We start from the raw sequence: 24,134 nt of genomic DNA on the forward strand, positions 1-24,134 counted from the left end.
GGGGGGCGGGGAGGGGGAGGGGGGGGGGGGGGGGGGGGGGGGGGGGGTGACTCTGGAGGGGAGAAGTGGCTTATCTGCTCAGAGCGGCTCTAACCTGGAGCCCCGCCCCATCCTCTGCTGCCCTCTAGAGGTAGGTGAGAGGATGGGGAGCCATCGGGATGACCGTGACAATGACAATGCCTAATTCACAGGCTTGTTGTGAGGTTAACTACCTTGGAGGGTTAATTACACTGTCAAGTCTGACATGGAGGTAGGGTGGTGTCCTCCTCCTCCTCATTATTACCATCATTTTGAGGCATGTGATGCCTCTGCTAGTCTGTGTGAGGAAGCTTAGAATCCTCCCATTTCCTACCATTCTAAATGGGAGAAAGGCCGAGAGGCGGGAGAAGGAAGGGGAATCTTCCTGGGCGCACATGGCCCCTGGTGGATGGGGGAGAGAGAATGGGCATCCGGCAGCTACCTAGGGTGCCAGCTGCTGGCAGGTCCAGGGAGCCAGGAGACATTTGCAGCAGGCTGGTGCAGGTTAGGGAGGGCTCTCAGAAAAAGGCAAGATGGGGTCACATCCCTTCTCTGAGCCTTGACTTTCTCATCTGGAAAATGGAAGCGATGCTGAAAGAGAGAATGGCTTCGCGGTGCTCTTTCAATGGAAAGCTCTCCCCCATGAAGGGATGGTCACTGTGTGTGGTCAGCAGTAAGACTGTGATGTGGGGAGCACTGGGCACAGGGGAGGTCATAGCGGGTACCTCTGGGAAGCCACACGGGGCATCAGGTGGGCGTCCTCCCGTACCCCTCAGAGCAACCTGCCTTAGGATGAAGGAACCCTGAGCAGAGAAAAGTGACATCTCTTGCCTGACAGCCCAAAGCCAAGTCAGAGGCTGAGGTGGGATTTTAACCTAGAGCTGGTCCTTTGCATGATGCCCCAACATCCCTGATTGGCAGCCCAGACCCAAGAAAGAAAACACGGATTAAGCCAAGTGTGGACATGCCCTCGGGCTGCCGATCAGAGGCTGAGAAGTCTGCTTACCAGCAGGTGTCTGCCTGGCACTCTGGCCTCTCAGCCTCAGCTTGGCCCTGTCTGCCCCAGAACCTCCTCAGAGAACCTTCCCCTGGCCCTGTCTCCCTGCCCTCCTGCTAAGCTAGGACAGTCCCTCAGGAAGGGGGTGGCTGGGTTAAAGAACTTGCCTCCCTTCAGGCTAGGCGTTAGCCAGCAGCTCCCACCACCCTCTCGAGCCTTTTGGAGAGCCGCCAGGGCTAACTTTGCTCTGGCGGCCTCGGGCGAAGGCTAGGGAAGGAAGCCAAACCCAGCATTTATTCGTAATGCTGTCCACGTGCTGTAGTGGCCTGCCCTGCGGGTGCTGATCCCTCTCAACTTCTCTGAAAACCACCGCCCAGCACAGCCTCAACTGTCAGGTGAGGCCTCGGAGCCCAGCACAACGGTGGCCAGGCCAGCGGTGTCGGGGGCTGGGGCCAGAGTGGCCTGTCTCAAGGGCCTGGCTGTCCTCTGGAGCCCAGCAGGCATCTCACAAGTGCTCCCCGCCCCTTCTCTCTCCCACTGCCTTGCAGAGTGGAGAAGCATCCCTGTTTGAGGTGAACATCCGGTATATCGGAGGCCTCCTCTCCGCCTTCTACCTGACGGGAGAAGAGGTAAGTTGACCTTGGAGGCCCCTCGACCATTCAGGTGTGAGAAGACTTCGGAGAACATCTGATCTCGCTCCCTCATTTCCCCAGTGAGGAAACAGGGATTCAAGGGGATTTGCCTGGGGCCACCCGGGGCCACCCAACCTCCACGGGGCCACCTGCTGGCCCTTCCTTCTCTTCTATCTGATGCTTCTGTTCTGCTGCCCAGGTGAGCCCCACTGGCTCCCACAGTTGATAGTAAATTCTCTAAAGACGATGACTAGTCTCTTGACACCAACCACGCAGCTCCTCGCACAGCCCCCAACAGGCTCTGGGCTCAGCCAGGGCTTGTAGAGCTGCTGGACTGGTTTTTGCAGGTGTTGGTTTTCAGGATGGAGGAAGCCAAGACCGTTGTTTCATGATTTCCACCTGTGGCCGCCTCTTGTCCCCCCCCACCGCCACCCCTCTGCTCCTCTCCTGAGCCAGCCACCAGCCAGACACCACTTCAGGTCTCCAGTGGCAACGGGACATGGGCAGCCACTGCTGGTCACATGCCCTGAGTGCAAGGCCTCAGGCCCCAGGCAAGCTGCCTTGGCTTTAGCCGAAGGGCTGAGAAGTGTGGGGAGAAGGCAGAGCCCTGGGCACAGAGTCAGAAAACCTGGGTCTTATCCCCACACCATACCTGCTGTGATCTTGAGCAAGTCCTCTTCCACCCCTGGGCCTCGCTTCCTTCTCCACCGTGGGGATTTGGCTCACAGAAACCTTGCGAAATGGGACAGGAGAGATAAGGTTTGACCCTGAGCTGACCAGCTCCAAAGCCCGTATTCTCCAGGATGCAAGAGAATTTTGGGAAAACCACAGAGCTCTGTAGAAATGGGAGGCTCTTCTTCCCCTTGTCACCTCCCATGAAAACGCAGCCCAAGTATCTGCACATGAAGTTGGCCAAGTCCCCAGGACCTGGGTCATCCACTGTTGTGCTCCCTCCCCGTTACCCAGAGGGCCGCGCTGCTCAGCACAATCCCTGCCTGGGGCTGGATGCCTGGACGTTAGCCCTTTCCCTTCCCTGCACTTCTCCTGCTCTGTCCACCGCGAGATTAACATCATCCCCACTCCCTGTGGCCGGAGGACGCAGAAAAATCCCCACTAAGCCCCAGTGCTGTTGGCTGCAGAGGTCATTTCTGCAGCCAGGGGTTCAGAAGCATCAGGTGCCTGCTCTCCCTCCCCAGCTGCTTTAGGCCTCTCCCACGGGCCTCATCTCCTCAGCAGAGATTACCACTTGGACCAATTCATCCCCAAGTAATTGTAGTTGGGAGCCTTTGGCTTTGAGCCAAACAAAGCCTGAATTTCATTTGAAAACCCAAGAACAGGAAAGTGACATGGAGCAGAGAAAGGCACCGTGTTCTTCTAGGTACTTGCCCAGCCTCTCTGCCACTCATGACTCTGGGAGGTGGCCACAGGATGTGGGGACCGGGCTCACAGGGGTCAGTCTGGGAGCCAATGATTTGCAGGGGGGACTGGAGTCCCTCAGTTCTGATGCTCGACCCTCCTCCTCCCTCCTCTTAGAGTATCTGTGATTCTGAGAACTTGTTTGAGGCCTTGGTTAGTGATGTAATCTGGCTGGGTCTGAGGACAGAGGAGGGGTGGTCCCCTGGGGTGGTCCTTGGCTTCATGCAGGACAGAAGTGGAATGTGAGCCAAGAGGAAGTGAGAACTGAGTTTATTGAAGACACAGAGAGAGGGAGGGTACAGACGGAGCATCTGGGAGACTCAGAAAGGAAAAAGAGAATGAGTCTCTTCTTTGCTTAGGATCTGTGGTTTTTGAGAATTGTGGTCTAATGTCCATGCCCTCTCAGCATCTAGGAACTGGTCAGAGCAAGGACGGGGTCTAGGTGCCCTCCATAAGTCACTTATTCCTCGGCGCCTGGGGGTCTTGACATTGAGATGTCTGGTGTCAGTGTCTAGGATATGCACAAGGCAGCCTTGCCTGGTCATTCTTGCCCAGACAGTCCTTGGATGGTATCTCCTGCACTGGAAGATTCCAAAGAAATCATTCGCTCCTTGATCCTTACAAGGATGAAGCAGGTATAAGGCGGGCGTGCAGGTGCTCGCATGGGTCAAGGCAGGTAAGGGAACGTAAAAAGCAGTCCTTTGTGGGGTCACTTCAGTTCCCCCGTGTCACTAGAAGGGTCATCAGTCTGACTGTCTGGGATGCAGAATGGATGCTGGGTGTGGACAGGAGGACAGGAGAGTGATTTAGAACTAGGCCACAAAGTCCCACTTGGCTCAGAACCCCTGAGCAGACAGCACGTCCTCCAGCCACGCCCTGCTGGTCCCTCTGTCCGTAGCACCTACACATGGCAGAGACCATACCCGATGTGTCCCGTCTCACTGGCCCCCAAACACCCCATAGGGTGGGGGTCTTTGCCTACTTGCAGATGTGGGAACCAAGACTTAGAAGGAACTCGCTCGGGTCGCGTTCCCTGAGGGCCGAGGTGAGTTGGTGCCTGCCTGACCCAGTAGCCTTTCTGCCACAGGCCTGGGTTACAGCCCCCATGCAGCCTGGCCCGGTGTCCCCACTTGCCACCATCTCTCTGTCCTCCCATCTCATACACAGTGGGTGCCTGTGGCTGAGACTTTCCATTCTTCAGATTTCCCATGAGTATTTGTGGAATGGTGCCTGAGACCCCAGATCCCTCCTGGGCTGAGGCCTGTCTTTGCAGCAGGGGGAGCCTAAAGGAGTCACTTCCCCTGCTTGGTAGGCCAGCCCTACAGGACGCCCCTGAGAATGGCAAGTATGGTGACAGTCACACGAGGTGACGTTTGCCCAGCTCTCTACAGTTCATGCAGCCCATTCCCTTATGTACCTTCTCTCACTTGATTTCTAGAAGAACACCGGGAAGCATCTCTCACTTGATTTCTAGAAGAACACCGTTCCATTGTGCACAGGAGGGTCAGAGACCCTGAGGTCACACAGCTGCCAAGTCGGAAGATCTGAACCTGGGCCCAGCCCAGAGAACTTTCATTCTGCAGAACATACTTCTTGCTAGTTTCTCTCACCTCTGGGCCCCTGACTGTGGCTTACCCTGTCTGCCTGCAGCCGCATCTCTCTGTGTGGGAAAGGCAGGCAGCTCGTGTCACTTCCCAGCTCCACAACCTTGAGCAAATTGCTTCTCTGAGTCTCGGTTGTGTCATCCTCAGAGTGGTCAACACCCTGCCCACAAGGCTACTGGGGACTGAAGGTCATGTAGAGAAGATGCCTGGCATAGTGATACATTGTGATTTATAATAAGTAATGTGTTTTTGGTCTTCATCCCATTTCTGGCAGAGCTCCTAAAACCCTTGGAATTTCCTAAGCACTGAGAGCAATCCTTGTATCTTTTGTTATGTAAATTGGGTGACTCTTGGACCCCACCTGAGGATAGAGGCTCACTGCCAGGAAAATGAACCAGAAGGTGAGAGGGTAGTTATATTCAGTCCCCTGCCCTGACTTCCAAGGGACAGGAGAGAGCCAGGAGGTTGAATCAGGAGCCAACTGGCAGTGGCCTAATTAGCCATGCCCATGTCATGAAACCTTCATAAAACCCCAAAAAGGAACTGGGCCATGGAGCTTCCAGGGTGGCTGAGCACCGGGAGATTTGGGGAAAGCTCCAGTCCTGGAGAAAGCATGGAGGCTCTGTGCCCTCTCCCCAGACCTTGCATTAAGCATCTCTTCCATCTGGCTGTACCTGGGCTACATCCTTTTATAATAAACCAGTAAGTAAACATGTTTCCTGAGTTCTTTGAAGCACTCTAGCAAATTAATCAAACCCATAGAGGGGTTGTTGAGAACCTCTGACTTAGAGACGGTGTGCAGAAGCACAGGTAACAGGCTAGACTTAGGACTGGTGTCTGGAGGGGCGGAGGGAGAGGTGTGGCAGTGTGGTAGGACTCCGTCCTCAAGCTGTAGGAACTGCAGGAAGATAGTGTCAGAACTGAGTTGAATTGTAGGGTACCCAGCTGGTGTCTGGCAAATTGCTTGCTGGTATAGGGAAACACCCCCCCCCCACACACACACACACACGGAGTGGAATCGGGTTCATCTAATTTATTTTTTTTTTTTTTTTTAAGATTTTATTTATTTATTTAACAGAGAGAGAGAGAGATCACAAGTCGACAGAGAGGCAGGCGGCGGCGGGGGTTGGGGGGCAGGCTCCCCGCTGAGCAGGGAGCCCCATGCGGGACTCGATCCCAGGACCCTGAGATCATGACCTGAGCCGAAGGCAGAGGTTTAACCCACTGAGCCACCAGGTGCCCCCTGGAATCGGGTTCAGAATCTGTTCCACACCTACTCACTTCCAAGAAAATAAGTAAACTCATGTTCTTCTTTTGCCGGTGGTACCCCTCTGGTCCACGCACACTCACTCAGCATCCTTCCTGGTGGGGTTGAGACCCTGCAGTGCCCGCCAGCGACAGGCTTTCCAAAGGTGGAGACGAGGAAATTTCTAAGAGCGTAGAGAAGACACCACTTGCAGTCCTCGGGGCAGCCGGCAGCCGGCAGCCGGTCAGCTGCCCGGAGTGGGTTCAGGTGCAAGTCGGTTCCTCTGCACCGCACTGCGCAGCCTCCCGGGGGCCAAGTGACACTATCAGGAGCCTCAGATGAGAGCCCTTTGTTGTTGCTAAACTGGAGGCTTCTGGGCCAAGGCTTTGGAATCTGGGTTCTAGAGAAACTCCCGCCGGGACTCTGATGTGGGTGGCCCCTGTGCCCACTCCTGGGACCCACTGTCTGGTGCGGGACCCTGTCCTCTTCTCCCGCCCAGCCCTGCAGGCCCCTGGGGCACTTCTTCCCTTCCCACCTCTGGCCTCCCAGGCTAGAGGCACAGCTGCCCTCAGAGGCCCCGCTGCCGCGTCCCAGCTAGCCCTGCAGACTCCCCACCTCAGGCCCTCCGCAGCCGCCTGAGCCATTCAGGGGCCCATACTGGGGCCCGGGGACCCAAGAAGACTTGGTTTTGCCGCACGCGGGAGGTCGGTAGACTGGATCGGCCTCGAGCTCGGAAGCGAAAGGAAACGTGTTGTTCCACCCAGAGCAGTTGCTAAGGAACTTACATCTCACGTTATAAAAAATAAATAATATTTACTGTAGGCTTGCTTTTATTATTAAAAATAGCACAGAAAGAGAGATAAGCCAAAGGAAGAAAATTCCTCCATGAGCCTACCCTGTACCCCTAGGCGAGCATCGTTAATATTTTGGTGTATTTCCCTGCCAGCCTTTCCTCACGCATCCGTGTGCATGTAATTTTTACTAAAGTTGAATTACATTATTTCAAATTTTACTTTTCTTTTCATAAGCTATAAACCCTTTCTTTGTTACGAAGTAATAGTCTATATCATTCCAGTGGCTGCCTGGTCTTCTGTTGCATGGATAAGTCCTAATTTAACCACTTCTATATTGTTTGATGTTTAGAATATCGTCATTTTTCCACGATTATATTTGTGTTTATTTTTATTTATATTTTATTTATTTATTTATATTTACATTTATATTTCTATTTTCCACGTCATATTTCCACGATTGTATTATAAACAATGCTGGAATAAATAGCCCTTAAATTCAACCTTTACAACATCCTTGATTACTTGTTTCCTTAGAATAGATGCCTAAGAGGAAAACTAAGGCATCAGAAGGTCACAGGTGCTTTTGAATTAGAAGAACAATGTGAGGGGGTCAGAGCCTCCAGCAGGGCCCTGGGGCCTGGGGCCTCCTTACGGCTCCTTGGCCCCCATGTCAATAGTTTAACTGTTCACCTTCTCTGCTCCTTCCTGTCTGTAAAATGGGAACGATGGAAAGATTCACAGTGTCAAGGGGGAAAGGCCCTTTCCCTGGTTTTGCACACGGGGTGGCAACACTTTGCTGAGAAGCTCCCAGTGGTGGCACGGTGAGGCAGGGCTGGAACCCGAGCCTCCCACCCACCCCCCAGCCCGCAACTCCTGGGCCCCTCTGCCCACAGGAGCCCGCCCACCCAGACCCATTCACGATGCCGGTGCTGCTTCCTTTACAGGTGTTCCGAGTGAAGGCCATCAAGCTGGGAGAGAAGCTTCTGCCGGCTTTCAACACCCCCACGGGTATCCCAAAAGGTGTTGTGAACTTCAAAAGGTAGGCCATCTTCTGGTTTCCTGCTTGTGGCTTTGGGTGCATCTATGTGGAAACTGAGGCACGGAGAGGACAGGACCCACCGTGGGAATCATAACGAGTCAGCGGCACAGCAGAGACTAGCTTTAGCCGAGAGCTCTCCAGGGCTAATGCTTGTCACCAAACCTGGGGCTTAGGATTCATAAGGCCTGATGGTGGGGAGGGGGCAGCTGGTCTGTGATTGTGCCCTAACACTGCCTTGACTCACAGCCCTACAGGTGTGCCCAGCTAGGGTCAGGAGCCAGTAGGCACATCACAGGCTCCCGCCACAAGAAAGTACCCCAAACTGCTTGGGGGTCTCAAGACCCTGAGCAGAGGGACCCCTGGGCTAGATTTCAGGAACCCAGTGTCAGAACCCAGAAGCTTGGACTCCAAGGAAGAAATGCCCTCGTCAGGTCACATAAGCCAGTAGCTAGCCATTCCTGGGCACAATCTGGACTTCCAAATCCATTTTTAATAATACTTACTGGAATTACCTCCTCTTTAAAAATAGTAAGTTTTCATTGCTGAAAATATGGATTATACCACAGAGAAGACTCCTGAATGGTTCCATTAATGAAAGAAGCCACCAGTAATGCTTCTTTCTACTGACTTGGTTTTAAAACATTGATTCTTATTGGCTGCTTCCATGATTTTCCTTCCTGATCTATTGCTTAATCCAGTGTGTGAACTAAAGACTTTCTGGGTAGCCACTAAGTCACAGAATGTCAGAGTGGAAGGGACTGGGGGCTGTGCAATGAGAGAAGCGTAGAGCCGGGTCTGGAGCTGGGTCCAGCCCCAATGCCTGGGGGTGCTTACCTGCCCCCCATGAGGCTGCCCTTCCCTCTCACAGGAATGAAAGTGTGTTTATATCCACCCATTGTCCAGATGTGGTGACTAAGACCCAGAGAGGGGAAGGGGTGGGGTCAGAGTCAAGAGAACTAATGGCCAACCAGCTTAATGATGGATGAATCTTTATGAGCACGAGTCTTGCTCCTGGGGACCCCCAGTGCCCCATTGTCTTGCCTTTCCTCACTCTCTTCTTCCACTGGTCGCCTTCCTCTCACAGCTTCCCTGGCTGCCAAAGGCCAGCTGCCCTGCCACCTGGGCCACGAAAACCAGAAGCCTTTCCTGGCCTCCAGACAATTTATCTGCCTCCTTATGGCCTCAGCATGTGCCTATTCATGTTCCCTGCTGGCCTGGAAGCTTCCTGAGGGCAGGATCCTTGTCTAAGTCTTTGCTCCTTCCTTCAGCAAATATCCGTGTTCGGGCCTGTGTGCAGGATAAGAGATCAGCCATGCGGCTGGGCCGGCCGCTTACTGAGCAAGTTCGCGTGCCCAGCATTGTGCTAAGGGTTTCTGGATGTTGCCTCACCAAGTACTCCTCACAGCAACCCTTTGAGAGTAGATATTTATAGTACCCCCATTATTCAAACAGAGTCTCAGAGAGGTCGACTAACTTGCCCAAAGTCTTATAGCTACTAGGTAACTGGGGATATGATTTAAGCCCGTTTGGCCAGAGATTGACAGCTCTGCTCTTAGGGCCGTCCCTGGGACAGGAGCCCTGCCACCCCTGTGCCTCAAGAGCAGACTCCCCGGGAGATATTGCAGAAGGCACCCAGGAGCTCCCCGGGGCCGTTCTGGAGGCTCTCCCGCAGCTCTAAGTCAGGGGGGAAGGTTGTAGTATTTCCATCTCACCAGACTTCCCCATTCCATCTCCTGAAGTGATGTGTTCCTTCTGGACTCTCCATCCACTGGCAGCGCCCCCCAGTGGCCTGGAAGGGAAGTAGAGGCCCTGGGCTCTGGTCAAGCGCCTCAGTGCCTCTGCCTCTGCTTCCTTGCGGTCCTGGGCAGGTTTCACTCTTCAGGTCAGTCTGCATGGGGCCTCACAGAGGAAAGGGGACTCGGTCCGTCCCTGTGGTCCGAGAGCATTCCTGGGGTGCGACCTCACATAAGTCTCATCATAGGCCACAGGGGGCCCCTGGAGCCAGTCAAATCCCATTCTCCATGCTAGGGTTGACTTCTCAGAGCTGGACGTTTGGATCACTGCTCAGATTCCTGTCCCACAAACACTAATCCTGGAGAAACACAGCCACAGCTGTCAGGAAGCGGAGATGCAATCACGCTGTCTTTGTGGCTCTCTGTCCCAGGGCTGGCTTCTCCATCCTCACTGCCTAGAGTCTGGGAGAGGACCTCAGCTCGGCCCTCCTTCCTGCGTCTGCGTCTGTGCGTGGCCCTGTGCTGGCTGCCTGCCTTACCCTGGTCCCGCAGAGCCCGGACCGGCTGCAACACAGATCCTGACATTTCTGATTAAGAAAATGCATTTATTTTTAGGCTATTTGCCTGCTGCGGGTGCTGTATACATATGTATGTATATGCATATTTCCTGGCAACGCCTCCCTTTCATTTTCTGGGTAAGAGAGTCTGTTGCTAAAAAAACGCCTCCCTGTTCCAGCCGGGGGAATGTCAGGGATGTTTATAGCCGACGGGGCGCTGAGTTTGCTCTTTACAGAGGGGGCCCACTGGTGGGAACTGGGCTGCACACCACCACCCAGCCCGGGGCCCTCCAGGAGGAAGGGCCCGCCCAGGTTGCAGCAGGAGGGAAGGGTAACAAGGCCCTGCCCCAAAGTGAGCCTGACTGCTCCTCCTATCTGGGAGGCAGAGGCTGGGACAGCTGTGACCCTTGTCCTGCAGGGACCACTGAATCCGAGACCGTGGCAGTGTCAAGTCCAAGGATTAATCTGTCACACACACAGACTCATACACACAGACGGACTCGACTGCCACCCACCCAAATCAGCAGGCTGAGATACACAGGTTCACCTGTGTCCCACACTCTTGCCACCACACACTCCCAGACAAACATGCGTTTGTGTAGACACGCTCCTACCACGCACAGATAGCCACATCTTAGTAATTGCTCGTGTTTCTGGAGCATTCACTGTGCACCACACACCATGTGAACACGGGATCTGGATTCTCTCTCTCCAACCTCACAGTGAGCATAAGGACTCCATTTCACCAGGAAGGACACTGAGGCAGAGAGAGGTGAGGTCGCTCACCCAAGGTCACACAGCCGTGGCGTGAGGTTAGAATTAGCCAGGTCTGTCTGGATCCGATGTTCACAACTGTACTGCACACATACAGACATACACATACCCATGGGAGCTTCTGCCATGCTGGGGAGGGGCATTGTGGAGTGACCCCTTCTGTGGGGAGAGAACACAGGCTGCAGACCCACTTGTAGGCTTACCAGACTGGGAGGAAGGCAGTGGGCAGAGCCTCTATTAGCCCAGGGCCTCACAGGGCCAATCAGAAGCCCTCCTGGTCTCTGGATACCGCCCGGAACAGGAGCATTTGGGGGCACAGAGTACTTAGGATTTGGATTTGGATTCAGCTCTATCAGTTCTGTTCTTTGCTGTGTGATCTTGGAGAAGTATCTTCCCCTCTCTGAGTCTAAGCATCCTCACCTATGAAATAAGAATCGTGGTATTCACCTCCGAAGTTGTGAAGATAAAATAAGACACTACAATGTTTGGCACCCATCAGGAACTCAGTAACTCAAACAATAATTTTAATAAACTATAAACACATGATTTATATGTGCGTAATTACCTAATGTGAAAAATGACAGTAATTACATGCCTAATTTATACCTCCCGATAGCTCTGTGAGGTGTGGGTACTGTCATTTAACAGATGAGGAAACTGAGGGTGAGAGAGATCAGCCGACCTGCCTGAAGTCGCCCAGGCCGGGCGCCGCAGGAGCTGGCACTTGAAGACAAGCAGGAGAGGGAAGGTGCCCACCCACTGCCTGCTGCTGTCCAGCCCTGGTCTGCATGTCTGCCAGGCTGGCCCCCCTGCAGGGAGCCCACTAGGGAGGGAGGGAGAGGGAGAAGGCTCATGTGGGGAAAACCGAGAACAAAAGACAGCTGGCTGATTAGTGACTGTTTTGACCTTGAGTGTCTCTTCGAGGGCAGGAAGCATCCATTATTCAGGAAACCCTCTGTGGGTACCCACGGCTCCCACTGAGCTAGCTGGAGAGAGAAGTCACACTTGGCCTGAGGGGAAGAGGGACAGAGAAGGGACACCTTCCCCTTCCCTCTGGGTGGGTGTGGGGCCATCTGGGTGGGAGACCATTAGGGGAGGCCAGTTTGAATCTGGCCTCCACCATCTACCAGCTTCGACCTTCCTGATAACTTACTTCCCTCTCTGAGCCTCAGTTTCCTCTTCGTGTATTGGGATGAATGATGCTTTACCTTGTGGGCTTTAAATGAAGTCAAGATGCAAACAGTTTGACCCTGTCTCTGGTATCTGTAGTGGCTCAGTACACAGAAGCTGTTTTATTTTTTATCTGTGAGTCTAGTCTCCCCTCTCTGTGCAGCCCATCCCTCCCCCCCCCCCTGCCCCCAACTCAGGGAAATACCCAAAGAGGCAGAAGCGGGAAGAAGGTGGGGTCCCTGCTTTTCATCTGTCCCCGTCCCAACCCCAGCCACAGCAGTGTACCCCCCACACAGCGCCACAGATTGTAGGAGCCAGATGGCCTTCAGCCAGCAGACAGAAAGCGTCCTGCAGGGTCTTTATGGTCCCTGACAGCATTGTCCATATCACTTATAAATTTAGCATAACTTGGGTGCCCGATCTTGGCCACCAAGGCAGCTCTGGCCCTGTCCTAGAGCCCACACATCTCCCAGGGGCTGGTTGATGAAAGAAACAAAGAATAGTGCCAGTAGACAGGCCTAGCTAGGTTCAGATCCCCTCCAGCAAGTCTGTTCATGGGCATCCATGTCTTCATCAGCAACTGGGGTTGTTATTGGTACTGACCCCCAGGATGGAGCAACGGAGATCAGATGGTGGGAACTCCCAGGACAGGGCCTGGTGAGCGGGTTACCCCACACACACACACTGAGCAGTCCTCCCCCACAACATTACTCTCAGCAGGGGAGCCAGCCCCAGCAGCAGCAGGCTGACAGGGGCGCTTCTGTCTTTTCACAGCGGCTCCAACAGGAGCTGGGGCTGGGCCATGGCGGGGAGCAGCAGCATCCTGGCTGAGTTCGGGTCCCTGCACCTGGAGTTCTTACACCTGACCGAGCTCTCTGGCAACCAGGTCTTCGCAGAAAAGGCAAGTGTTCTCCCTGCTCCCCGACCCTCAATGGCTCCTCCCTCTTCTCCCCACTCAGCAGGTTCCCAAACAGCAGGGGGGCCTCTGGTCACCGATAATTCAGCCGTTGCTAATACAGCCGTTGCTGCCTGTGGGAGCCCTGCGCATGCATGCCCGAAGCCAGGTGGCAGAAAGGTGCACGCAGGGAGTCATCAGGGTTCTGCCGGGGCAGGGAGGAGATGAAGCTGCCAGCGAGGTTCTCACCGGGGCTGTCAGCTCAGCGGCAGCCACGCACATGTGGAATCGGGAGAGAATGCATAAACTGAAATCCAGGCACCCGCTCCCGTTGGCAGGAATTGGCCACCGGGTGCAGAAGGCCCCTTTCCAGAGACAGTTAACTTTTTTGTGTGTGATCTGCCGCCTTCTCCTTCCAGATGCCTGCCTAACTCACGTTGTCAGCAGGCTGGCAAAGCGGTTGCACTCCACGGCAGAGGCACACGTCTGCCCTTCCTGTTTGTTACCAGGCTGGCTCGGGGCATAAGGGGTGCTGAGAGCTGGCCTCAAGGCTGTCAGCCTGCCTGACAGCTGCCCGCTCCTTCCCCTCTGTGAAGCCCTCCAGAAGAACGGGTTCCTCCACATGACCACCCATGGCAGTCGCCGTCATCTAGAAATGTCTCCTCGGGTCTAACACTAAACCCCAGGAAGGGAAGGGTTCACACATACCCTCAGAGGGTGCTTGGGCTCCGCCAGCAGCTGCCCCTCCCTGAGTCCTGCCTAAGGAGCTAAAGTCCTGCCTTTGGGAATGTCCCTTTGGAGGCCTCTCCCCTCCCAAAGCCTTCCCTTCTCTGAAGGTTAGACTCTTGGGGTGCCAGGGGAGCTGGGAGATCATAGGTTTACACCTCTACCCAGTGGCTCCCAGTCCTGTGTCCACCAGCCAGCCCTCCAACATCACCCTGCAAGCCTAGAGGAAACACATCTCCGGGCGTCACCCAGGCCTGGGAATCTGCATTTTTAATAAGCGCCCATGTGCTTTTTGATGCCAGATTTAAGAGCACTGCTTATTCAGTATGGGACTCTCCCTGAGCATTCTTAGGAAGCTCAAGAGGAGCTTTTCAGCCCCTTGATCACTTCCTCTGTGTTGGGGTTTACTACCCCCCTCTTAAATAGCTTGTCACGTCAGACCTGCCTTCAGAGCCTGTACTGGGAGGACCCTGGCACCTGTGACACCCCACCTTTCAAGTTCATGAAAGAAGTTCCATCCCACTTCCTGATGGGTCTTATTTGCTGATCCGTTTTCCTAACGCCAAGCCTTCCCTCCCCCAGCCTCCCATTTCCTTTGCTCTTGGGTCAGACTCCACTGGGAAGGTTGGGACTGGCTCATGCTGGAGCGGGACAGAGAGCTCACTCTAGTCCCTGGTTAGTCTGGACAAACTTGCCACCACCGCCCTAGCACTTACTATGTGTCGGATACCCTTATAGTGTTTCTGTCCACCCCTCCAGACCCTGAGGTGGGTCGTCTTGTTACCCACATTTTACAGAGGAGGAAACTGAGAGAGGTTCAGTCACTTGTCCTGGTCATCCAGCTGGTAAGTGACAAGGATCCAAGCCCAGGACTTTCTGACTCCAAAGCCCACGTTCTTTGAAGACCAGATTAGTGTAGCAGGCTTCAGGCTTTCCCCCTCGAGTCCATCTGCCTGTCTCTCTGTCTCCCTCTACATTTATATTCTCTGGCTATTTTCATCCCCCAATCATGCCTCCCACAGAGGCAATTATTGGCAGTCAACAAATTGGCCCAAATTCTAGAAGCACCCGTACCCTCCAGGGGAGCTAATTTAGCCTGCTTCACTGCTCACCATCAGGACAGTCGAGAATAACTCAGGTACAAGCACATTCCTGTCCCCTATAATGGACTTCGTTAACATAAATGGATATGAAATCTCATGTGGTAAAGCAAAGTGCTGTTCCCTGGAAAGAAAGGTCTGACAGCTGAAAGGCTGCTCTCCCTGCTCCTCGCCTTGTAGATAAATCTACAAGCACGGTAGAGTACTGTCCCCGAGGGCCTTGCTGTTCTCCAGGATTCTGTGCCGGAAGGATTATGTGTCCTGCCAGAGAGCAGACCCCAAGGGATAAAGCCTTCCCTCTTCTCGCCCTTTATAACCCCAGAGGTTGCAAATCTAGCCTCTTCCTGCTCCAGCCGGGCAGCCTTTGCCGCGTGTTACCGCACGGTCCCTGCCCTGACCCGTGTCGAGCACAAGGGCTACTCCGCGTGGCCAGTTGAGCCCTGCCTTGTGTCCCGGCTCTGCCACTTATGAATTCTGACCATGGGCAGGCCGCTGAAACTCCGGGATGCGGGTTTGTCCCCTGTTCCACAGAGATAATACCAGATGGGTGGTCCGAAGGTTCCAAGGTGACGCAGGTGATGGGTCTGGGTCAGAAGGACTGAGAAATGTTCAGGGCTGTTGTTAGGGCAGGGTGTGAAGGAGCCCAGGCCTTTCCTCTGCAATGGTCCTATGATGTCTGACACAATAATTTATTCCTTGTATGAAATGACTGGTATTGACAATTTCTGACCTATTAAAAGGCAGTTTTACCCATAGTTCTTACAAACGGGGCTACTATCGCTTACAGGAACCACCCCCCGTCCCCGCCTGAAAAGGCCCATCCCCCAAAGCAGTGCACAGTGAGGAAGGGGTAAAGTGAGGGGAGTGTGGGAGGCCTAGCAGGGCCCCAGGTGGAGGGGTCAGTGCAAAGGCAGTGGCCAGGCTCCCCCGTGGCCATGGCCTGCCGTGCCTCACACGTGGGCCCAGGACGTGGCGGTCTCGCCACCTCCAGGCTGCGGCCTGCTATTGTCACGCAGCTCTCCCTCCTGCCTCGGCTGAGCGGTTTCCTCTTCGGATCCCAACAAGCTTCCTCCTTCAGCAGTGGCCGCTGAGCCCTGCCGGCTCCTTCCAGAAAGTGAGGGTGCATCTCTTGTCCGTTTCTTGGCAGGTCAGAAACATCCGAAAGGTCCTCAGGAAGATCAACAAGCCCTTTGGCCTCTACCCCAACTTCCTGAGCCCAGTGAGTGGGAACTGGATGCAACGTGAGTATGGGGAAGCCGCCGCCCACCTTGTGGTCACTGCCACCAGGATCCAGTGTGAGGCACCTCGGCCAAGTGAGCAGGGACACGTTTGTCAGAGCCCCAGGCCAGCGAGGCCTTTGCTCCAGGCTCCCGGATGCCAGCCACTGTGGGGGTCTTCACTGCCGTTGTGTTTTGTGTCGTCTTGTGTGACAGGTGTGGTGGCTGCCCCGTCACGAGGCCTGCCCTCTGCATCCCCTGCACACTTGCTGCCTCCAGACTTCTGTCTCTTAGGGTGCCACTGAAGCCTCTTTGGTCAACTCCCAGACTAGTGGGGCCATTCCACACAGCACCATCTCTCTACTCTAGGGCTGGCCCCAGGAAAGACCACGTGTCCTCTCCCAGCCCCTTGGATCGAGTGCCCCACCTCCAGCTTTAATCCAGAGCCCAACTATATAGTGATACAAAAATCATGAATTTACCGTTGTATCTCACACAGGCCGGAATGGGTCCTGGGATTCCTGCTGTTCTCTGTTCAGAGGCTTGTGCTCAGCCAGGTGGGCGTGGGCCCGGGAAGCTCACTGAGAGCCCCCAGCTCCACCCACAGAAACAGAATGGGATTTGCAGGGACATGCAAGCTGGAGGGTGTCCCAGGACCCTGGGATTGCTCCTGCTAGGAGGTCACAGCGCGAATTGGTGGCGGCAGGTTCCTTTGGCCCTGCCCCCCCTCCCATGCCTCCATCATTTCTGCTGATACAGGGAGCCCTCTCCCTCTCCCCTGCCGCCAGCCCTAGTTGTTACGACATCATCAAGGGCTTGGAGCAAAGCACGGGAGACTGATGACGGCCTGGCTCCGGGACATGCCCTTCATCACTGCAAGCCTCGGTCTCCTCTCTTGCAAATGGGGGAAGAGCTCGAGATGGCTTTTTTGTGCACCGTGGAGGGGTGGGGGAGTAATGGTCAGAAGCTTCAGGAAATGGATTTCAGTTCATCTTCCAAAGAGGATATGTGTTGTGCCAAAAGGTAACAAGTAAAAGTAGGCAAGCAGGGCCTGGGGGTCAGGCTAGCCTGCAGGGACACCAGAGAGAAACTGCCGAGGCCTTATTCTCGCAACCCTGGGCCTCTTTGACTGCAGGTCCAGGAGGCCCAGAAAATGTGACCCAAGGACTTTTCCCCTGTGATGACCTCACCCCCAAGTGGCCTCCTGCAAGAACCACTTTACAGAAATACAAGGTATTTTTAACCAAAACACACTGCCAAATCCAAAAGTGCAGGGAGAAAATGAAGGTTTGAATTACAGATTATGGCCATGGGAAGACAGTTCAATAACTGTTACTGCTTTTAATTGCAAGGCCTGACTGGGTAAAGAGATAAACTACCCGACTGTCAGCCTTAGCTGCTCCGGGACAGCGCAGCAGAAGCCATCAGGAGGGAGAGGGGCGTGACCTCCCTGTATGAGCAGCTACCTTGGCAAATTCCAGAGAGCCTCCCCACTCCCACCCTGCTGAGAAGCAGAACTTTCTTTTCAGGCTGCACCAGGGGTCGCTGGGCTGAGCAAAGTCGGTCACCTATAGAAAATTGTTTCATATTAATAAAACATGAATGCGAGGCCTGCTAAAGGGCAGAGGGAAAGCTAGAGCCCTGCTCATCCAGGCACCTGCCTGCCTCCTCCCCGACCCCCAGCTCCGGCAACCAGGCTCATCTTAGGTTCTCTGTGGTTTCATTGGGATTTTTTGGTAATTGTATGTTTTTCCAACGGACAAGAACATTCCCAACTTGCGTAAGCTTAGTGTGTTTACTTTCTTCTTGAATCCTTGGTTAGCCCATTTGCAACCACAGGAGCTGCCGCTTGGGGAGGGAGAGTTGGGGCTGTGTCCTGGTCCCATGCCCCTGCTCCTTCTGCCCCCCGCTCCTGCTGGACACTGAGCTTCAGGGTAATGGGGGAGGCCAAGACCCTCTTGCCACTAGGACTCTTGGCCAGGGTAAGTCCACCAGGCTCCTGTACGTGGCACAGACGAGACCCATCCTCGCAGAGTCACCTAGAGCTCAGAAGGCTGCCTGCCAGTCAGCGTGGCCCCTGGAGGGGCTTGTCTACCTGGTCCGCTGCCTGAATCCCCACTTTCCTCAGCAGGAGGGTATGGCAAGTCCACATTCTTCCCAGTGGGGTTAGCAGTGTGAGCTGCCCATCAGCCCCAGCCTGGCAGCCTCTCCCGGGTTAGTGGTACTTTCCTACCACCCAGTTCCCAGACTGTGCGGTGACCACCTCTTGCTGCAAGTGTGATGACAGTATTGACATACAAGGTCAGCAAGCAGCAGGGCCCATCTCTGCTCAGGCTCATGGACACCAGTTCATGCTCCTCTTGCATTTTATTGATCAAAAGGTGGAGGCCCAGAGAGGAAAATGGCTTGCCCTGAGCTAATGGCAGATCTGTGTCTTCCAATTCCCATTCTGCGCTCTCTATGTACCACACGGTGCTGGGGTAGGACACTGCAGGCACACACAAGCCAGAAAGCAGTGGGACCTCCAAATGAGAATCATTCCCATATCCCCAAGAGGGTGTCCTGTTGCAGACACCCGTAGAGCTCCCAGGAGGCTTGACTCCCCTCTCCTGCACACACCCGCCAGGTGGAGCCCTCAGCCACATCCTAGACACACTGCAACCACATGATGAAGTCCTAACTCTTTGGCTTGGCATTCAAGGCCCCTCCCAGCACAGCTCAAACCTCCCTTCCTTTCTTTCCTTCGGGACTTACTGGGTGTCCACGTGTGCCATACAGTCAGTGGGTGTAAAATGCGAATCATACTCGCCCACCTCCCCATAGAGAGCCCACAGCCTGGTGGAGGAGGCAGACACCGACACCACCCCTCTGGGAGCCGCCACGGGCAAGGCACACACCCAGCAATGGAAGGACTGGCTGCCACGGAGTGCTTCCCACGTGAGGCACCGTGGGGCCAGATTTGCGTGCGCCTTATCTCACCCGTTCCTCATGGTCCCCCCGTAGGGAAGGATGATGAGCGGGCTTATGACAATACCGAGAAAGGCCTCTCTGTAGAGGGGATGCCTGAGCTGGGGTGTAGCAGTGAGAAGGTGCTAGCCATGCAAGGGGCGGCAGGGGTGTACCTGATAGAGGGGACACCACAGGTGGGAGATGTCTGGGGAGGCAGGGGGCTAGGAGTGTCTGGGTGGCAGAGAAAACAGTGACAGGCGGCAGGCCCAAAGGAGTGTGGCGATGGCAGCCCCTCCTCCACTTCACCCCGCTGCCGGCCTGTGTGCCTCTTCTGTGGTCTGTGAGCTGGGGGGGGGGGGGTCCCCTCAGCAGAGGCCGGCCTGGTTTGACTTGCAGCGTTCCCTAACCCCTGTCAGGCACATACCTCCTGCTCCAGCTGCGCACGCGGCATCTGCGTGCTGGACCCGGCGTGCTCCTGCCCCTTCCTCTGTGCTCTGTCCACTGTGTAGCAATGGGGGGGTCAGGGATGTGCTGTGTTGCTGCGTATCTCTTCACACAGCAGGATCCAGCCCCCACAGAACCCCTCCTGCGCTTTCCCAAGGCTCAGGATTTCTCTGGTCTGTTCCAGTTTTTACAGGTCCTGAGCCCTTGCTGGGCCATGAGTTATTTATGGGGCCGGAAGGAGCTGGAAGGGCTGGTTTACTCTGGGTCTTCCTCTCAGCCCCCTTTTCTGGTCCCCACCTGTCTTCACCCTCTGACTTTGGGTCCCACTCCCCTCACACTTGTCTTCTCTGTCTCTAGGCAGAGAAACAGCACGCGTTCGTGCTCTGGTTAGCTGGAAAGTAGCAGAAAGCAAGAGCTCTGCCCCCTTGGTGGCCTTAGAGGAGCCCTGCAGGCCTGCCCACAGTTGTCCCCTCCGGGAGAGGGGTTGGCCGTGCTCACCTTGCTGGGTTCTTGGGAGGTTGTTACAGGTAGTACAGTAAGGCTCCGGGCCCACATAAACCCTGGAGAAATGACAGCTTTTGATGGATTCCCTGTTCCTTCTTCTCTTCCCCCCACCGACTTTCCCTCCCTTCTCTCTTCCTACCCCCACTTTCTCCAGAGGAGCTGGAGATGCCCTCGCCAGCGACCCCACCCCACTTTACTCTGCTCCCATTTTCCTTCCTCTCTCTGTCTCTCTGCTTAAGTGCATCTTAACAGGAAACTGAAGTTTGCTCTTTGTTATAGCTATTAAATGCCTTTATGTTTCCCTGTTATTAATTTTTAAAGCATGTGCGTGAAGTGCCGTCCCTGTCTCGCTTCTCTGGTTAAGTGCTCCTGGTTGACCATCCTTCTCCAGAGATGGCGCTGGGTGGAGTCACTCAGTCCTGCCCCATGGGGGCCACTCCAGGCAGATGCCCCCAGGGCAAAGACGGGCTCCTCAGACCCGATTCTCCCCAACCCCTGCTCCTTGGAAACTCCATTTCTCATAGTCTGCGCAGCAGAAGCTTGGTTTCTCCAAGTGGCTCCATATTCTGACTCAATTAAGCCTCCCGTCCCTCCTTTCCGTGGCCTTTTATGAACCTGCCCAGCATTAATTACCATGTTTGTCACCGGGTAATAAAAATCTCTGAACTCCCTGCCACCAGATTATCTTTTTAAAGAAATGCAACTCATTTACAGTTAATAACCAGAGGCCCTGCCGTCCTTGGCCTGCTAAAGGGACATGATTTATACACCTGGGTGAGCCGTGCACTCGTGTGCCAGACAGCAGGGCTCAGGATGGTCCTGGGTTCCCCAAGTCCCGCCCCGGGGCTTCCTGTAAGCCCCTACTCCCACAGGGCTCAGAGGCTGCCCCACCCGCATGTGGCCCCCGGGGGATGGGGTGGGGGGGTGCTCGCTGCCCAGGTGCATTCCCCCTGGGGGGCCGGCCCAGCAGCCTCAGCAGTTGGAGGTAACGCGCCGTCCTCTCTCTCCTCACAGACCATGTCTCGGTTGGAGGCCTCGGGGACAGTTTTTATGAATATTTGATCAAATCCTGGTTGATGTCAGCCAAGACAGATGTGGAGGCTAAAGATATGTACTATGAAGCCTTGGAGGTAAGACGGGCGCCTGCTCCTTCGTGGGCAGCTGGCCATTCACCCTAGCTCTGGCCCTGACCCCTGAGTGCCAGGGCCTCACCCACCCATCCCCCATGGCGAGCTGGCCAGAAGAACAAGATCTTCTCCCTCCCAGCCATGTGCTTTGCACACCCAGCTGTGACTACTCAGATGCCTTGAAATTAGGGCCACATTAGCATCCTCATTTTACAGACACAAAACTCACGCTCGAGGTGGTAAAGCCGTTGGTCCAAGGTCTTATAGCAGCAGTCAGTCTGATTCAGAAATCACGGTGTCTGGCCTTCCATGAATGTCTTAGAGCCCAGAACACAGCCAGACATTGGTCTGGGAGCCCCCAAATGAGGCTGCCAAAGCAAGACCCTCAGCCATTTCCTTGCAGAGCCGGAGGGATTGTAATTAGCCTATGTAAGCAGGGAAGGGCCTCCTCCTGTAGATCGTCCAACTCTGCTCCTTCTCTTTATGGGGATGGAAAACAAGGCCCAGAGAGGGGAAGGCACTTGCTCAAAGCCACACAGTACAGAGCTGGAAGAGCTGAAGCTAAAGCCCGATCTTCTAAGTCATTCCCAGTATCCCTCCAACTGTCTCTCCCCACAACTGTTGTGTCTACAGGGTGTGAACTGAACAAGGCATGGTAGGCTGAGATGAGTCTCTCCAAAGAGAGGGAGAATTAGGATAGAAGAGGAAGGTGGTTAGCCTGAGCTATTGGAAAGGGGGTTACGGAATCCCATTAACCCATCAGTAGGTACTTTGGAGCCCAACTAAGGAAAAGGCACTGGGTAGGCTCCAGGCCTCAGTTTCCCTACAAAGTAAGTTGAGCAACTTGGATCTACTCTGCCACCACCTTGGTCTGAGGTGTCATGTCCCCTAAACTAGTCTTCTTGATCCCCTCCCCTTTGAAGTCCATTCTCCCTCTACAAAGCAGCCAGAAGAACTGGAGATCCATGTCCCTACCTCACTGGCTCCCCTTTTGCATTTGGAAGAAGCTAGACTCCTCACCTTTGCCCACATGATCTAGACCTACCAATCACCTTGAACTCTTTCCCCCTTTACTCTCAGCTCTGGTCCCCCGCCTTCCTCAGACACACCAGACTCATTCCCACTTCGGAACTTTTGTATCTCCTGTCCTCTCTACCTAGAATAGCATTCAAATGGCTGGGCCCCATTTATTGGTCAAGTCAAATGCCCCTGGAAACTGGCCTTTCACAGCCTCTCTGTCACATACACCAGACTTAGGCTCTTCTTCACCTTCATCAACATTGAAAATTACTCCGGGCACATGTTTGCTTACTCATCGTCTGTCTTCCCCAAGTAGAATGTGAGCTATCTAGGAGCAAGGATCTCATCCAATCACTCACCGTGTCTGCCTCACTCCTACAATAGTACCTGTACATAGGAAGTGTACAGTAACCATGTGAGCAAATGAACACATGATTGCTGAAGGGATGCATGGATGGATGGATCCGTGGGTGGAAGGACTGAGGGGTGGATGGATGGGTAGGTAGAAGAATGGATGGGTGGTTAGGTGGATGGATGGGTGGATGGTTGGGTGGATGGTTGGTGGGTGGATGGATGGGCAGGAGGAAGGGTAGATGGGTGGATGGATGGATGGGTGGGTTGGTAGAGGAGAGATGGAGGGATGGGTGGATAGGCAGGTGGAAAGATGGATACGTGGGTGGATATGGTGGATGGAAGGGTATGAGCAGTTGCATAGACGGATGAATGAGCTCTAACTATCCTCTGGCTGCATGAATCTGGCCAGGAATGGTAGTGCTTAAAGGAAACCCATTGAAACAAGCCTCCACAGCCATGGACTTTTTAAACTGTAGGCTTGGTGATGAGTTTTCCCCACCCAGCTCCCCAGCATCAAGACCTTGGTCATGAAGCGGCTGCTGCGGCTCCAGTCCCATCTCCGTCTGCATCTCAGCCCCAGCTTAAGCTTCAACTAAGCTCAGACCACAGCCAGTGTCTGCTGTCAGGGAATCAGTGTTGAGCCTGCGCAGAGTGTGCTGCTGGCAAAGGCCTGTCTGCGCTTTCCACCATTCCTTGCAGGGTAAACATGAAGTTAGCGAGCAGCCTGGTTCCCTGCCCTCAGGGCACACAGTGGTTGAGGCTTCAAGGAAAGACATGGCCATGAATTATTTAAGCAAACTGGGAGTTTTATGGAAAGCACTTGATTGAAGAGGAGAGAACCTTGGCTTTGCTCCCCTTGTTTGATATCCCCAGTGAATAGCCTGGAGTATCTCTGACCCTGGGTAAAGACTGGGCCTCTGGCAAGTTTGGGACTTTGAAGAATATTCTAGTAATTCTCAACCTTGTCCACACATTAAAAATCACTGGGGAAGCTATAAAATCCCATTGTTCAGGCTGCACCCTGACAAGGCTACATCAGAATGTCTGGGCCCGGGCCCAGGAAACAGCCTGGAAAGCTGCCCTGAGGTGGGGTGAGACCACTGCCCAGCTGGGGTGAGTTGGGGATGATTCAGACAGGCCAATAGGGCATACCCCTGAGGGTCACAGGAGGGAGATCAACAAGAACAAGGAGAGCATCTGTCTCGGTGGCCTCCTCCAGGCAGGTGCCATGACTACCTTGTCTTATTTAGTTAGCCCCATCTTACAGATGAGAAACTGAGGTCCCACAGCAACCAGTGTCAAAGCCGGGGTGCAAACACAGATCGGACTGACTCCAGATCCAGTGCTCCTGCCAACCACAGAGGAGCCTGGCTTGCCTGAAATCCCTCTGCAGAGTGAGGCCAACGGGGTCCCCTCCAGGAGGCAAAGGAAGGCAGAGTCTTTGAATAACCTCACAGCCATCCCAGGAATTATTCCCTTGTTACAGATTAGGAGAGGGAGTCTTCAAAAAAGGGAAATCATTTGCCCAGAGTCACCCAACCCTTACATTGCAGAGCTGGCATCCAAGCCCAGGTCTGTCTTCCCCCTCAGCTCGGCTGGTCTCTTAGATGATTTAAGCCTAACTGGTCAGTTGCCAGCCTGCGGTGTCTTGTGTTTTGTTTAGAGTTTTAGAAAGCCTTTGTGTGTTTGTTTGTTTGTTTCGATTTTTTTTTTTTTCATCTTTACACCTATCTGCTTGTCTCAGTTGTGTCCTCACAATGAGACTGGTCTGTCATTTCCTCTTTACCATGATTACTTAGCTTGGGGTGAACCCCAAAT

General features: G+C 54.3%; 1 protein-coding gene across 1 annotated transcript in view; it reads left to right on the plus strand.

Moving 5' to 3' along the window:
- Window positions 1-24,134, plus strand: part of MAN1C1 (mannosidase alpha class 1C member 1) — a 138,717-nt gene that overhangs the window by 104,226 nt on the left and 10,357 nt on the right. The window contains exons 4-8 of the mRNA XM_059376707.1: window positions 1,564-1,644; window positions 7,652-7,746; window positions 12,755-12,881; window positions 15,849-15,942; window positions 20,830-20,945. Of these exons, the coding sequence (XP_059232690.1) occupies window positions 1,564-1,644; window positions 7,652-7,746; window positions 12,755-12,881; window positions 15,849-15,942; window positions 20,830-20,945 (513 nt within the window). The remainder of the gene's footprint in view (window positions 1-1,563; window positions 1,645-7,651; window positions 7,747-12,754; window positions 12,882-15,848; window positions 15,943-20,829; window positions 20,946-24,134) is intronic.

Source organism: Mustela nigripes, chromosome 14, assembly GCF_022355385.1.
Source record: "Mustela nigripes isolate SB6536 chromosome 14, MUSNIG.SB6536, whole genome shotgun sequence".
Taxonomy (NCBI): domain Eukaryota; kingdom Metazoa; phylum Chordata; class Mammalia; order Carnivora; family Mustelidae; genus Mustela; species Mustela nigripes.